At 61.3% G+C, this 1,470-nt stretch overlaps 1 protein-coding gene across 1 annotated transcript in view; it reads right to left on the reverse strand.

Moving 5' to 3' along the window:
* PTK2B (protein tyrosine kinase 2 beta) overlaps positions 1 to 1,168 on the reverse strand; it is a gene marked incomplete at its 3' end in the record, with an annotated part of 27,502 nt that extends 26,334 nt beyond the window's left edge. The window contains exon 1 of the mRNA XM_017839832.1: positions 766 to 1,168. Coding sequence (XP_017695321.1) covers positions 766 to 1,168 — 403 coding nt within the window. The remainder of the gene's footprint in view (positions 1 to 765) is intronic.
* Between the last annotated feature and the right edge of the window lie 302 nt (positions 1,169 to 1,470).

Below are 1,470 nucleotides of genomic sequence, written 5' to 3' on the forward strand. Positions count from 1 at the left end.
ACCCCATTCCACTCCATCCCATCTCCACTCTATCCCACCCCATTCCCACCCCATTCCACTCTATCCCATCTCCATTCCACCCCATCCCCACCCCATTCCACTCCATCCCATCCCATCATATTCCCACTTCATTCCACTCCATCCTATCCCCATCCCACCCCATTCCCACCCTGTTCCCCTCCATCCCATCTCCATCCCATCCCATCATATTCCCACTTCATTCCACTCCATCCTATCCCCATCCCACCCCATTCCCACCCTGTTCCCCTCCATCCCATCTCCATCCCATCTCCATCCCATCTCCATCTCATTCCCATCCCATTCCACTCCATCTCATTTCATCCCATCCCACCCCATTCCCCTCCATTCCATCCCCACCCCATTCCCCTCCATCCCATTCCCACCCCATTCCATCCCATTCCCATTCCCCTCCATCCCATCCCACCCCATTCCCTCTCCATTCCTACCCCATTCCCACCCCATTCCCCTCCATCCCATCTCCATCCCATCCCATTCCCACCCCATTCCATCCCATTCCCATTCCACTCCATCCCATCCCACCCCATTCCCTCTCCATTCCTACCCCATTCCCACCTCATTCCCCTCCATCCCATCCCCATCCCATCCCATTCCCACCCCATTCCATCCCATTCCCATTCCACCCCATCCCATCCCATCTCATCCCACTCCATCCCATCCCACCTCATCCCACTCCATCCCGCCCCCCTCCCACGCCATTCCCAGCCCATTCCCAGCCCATCCCACCTTTCCCGTGGCTGACGAGCAGGGATGTGTCCGTGTCCCGCTGGATCCGGCAGTATCCGTCGATGAGCTCCGCCATGTTCTCCGCCTCGGCCAGAGACGCCGTCTGGATGCTCAGGGACTTGGGAAAACCGGGAATGACGGGAATGGATGAGCCCGGCGATGGACAGGGAGGTCTCCCCATCCCAGTTTTCCCACTGCCATCCTTCCCAGCATCCCAAGACTCCCGGGACAACACGGAAGGGCTCAATCCCGGGAATAGGATTTTGGGAGACGTTCCCCAATCCGGCAGGGCTGGAGACGGAGCCATCCCCCGATCCTGCTGGATCCACAGGGATCCCACATCCCTCCTCTCCCGCCCGGCATTCCCGGCATTCTCCTCGATCCCTCCCCTCCTACCCGGCATTCCCGGGATTCCCCCAATCCTCACCGGGGGGGAACCCTGACCCCTCCCCTCCCGCCCGGCATTCCCGGCATTCCCCCGATCCTCACTGGGGGAGGATGGAGAATCCCCCATCCCTCCCCTCCCGCCCGGCATTCCCGGCATTCCCCCCGATCCTCACTGGGGTGATCCCCCATCCCTGCCCTCCTGCCCGGCATTCCTGGCATTCCCGGGATTCCCCTGATCCTCACCGGGGTGATCTCCCATCCCTGCCCTCCTGCCCGGCATTCCTGGCATTCCCGGGATTCCCCTGATCCTCACCGGGG

The sequence above is a fragment of the Lepidothrix coronata genome, unplaced genomic scaffold, assembly GCF_001604755.1.
Source record: "Lepidothrix coronata isolate B3197 unplaced genomic scaffold, Lepidothrix_coronata-1.0 Scaffold506, whole genome shotgun sequence".
Taxonomy (NCBI): Eukaryota; Metazoa; Chordata; class Aves; order Passeriformes; family Pipridae; genus Lepidothrix; species Lepidothrix coronata.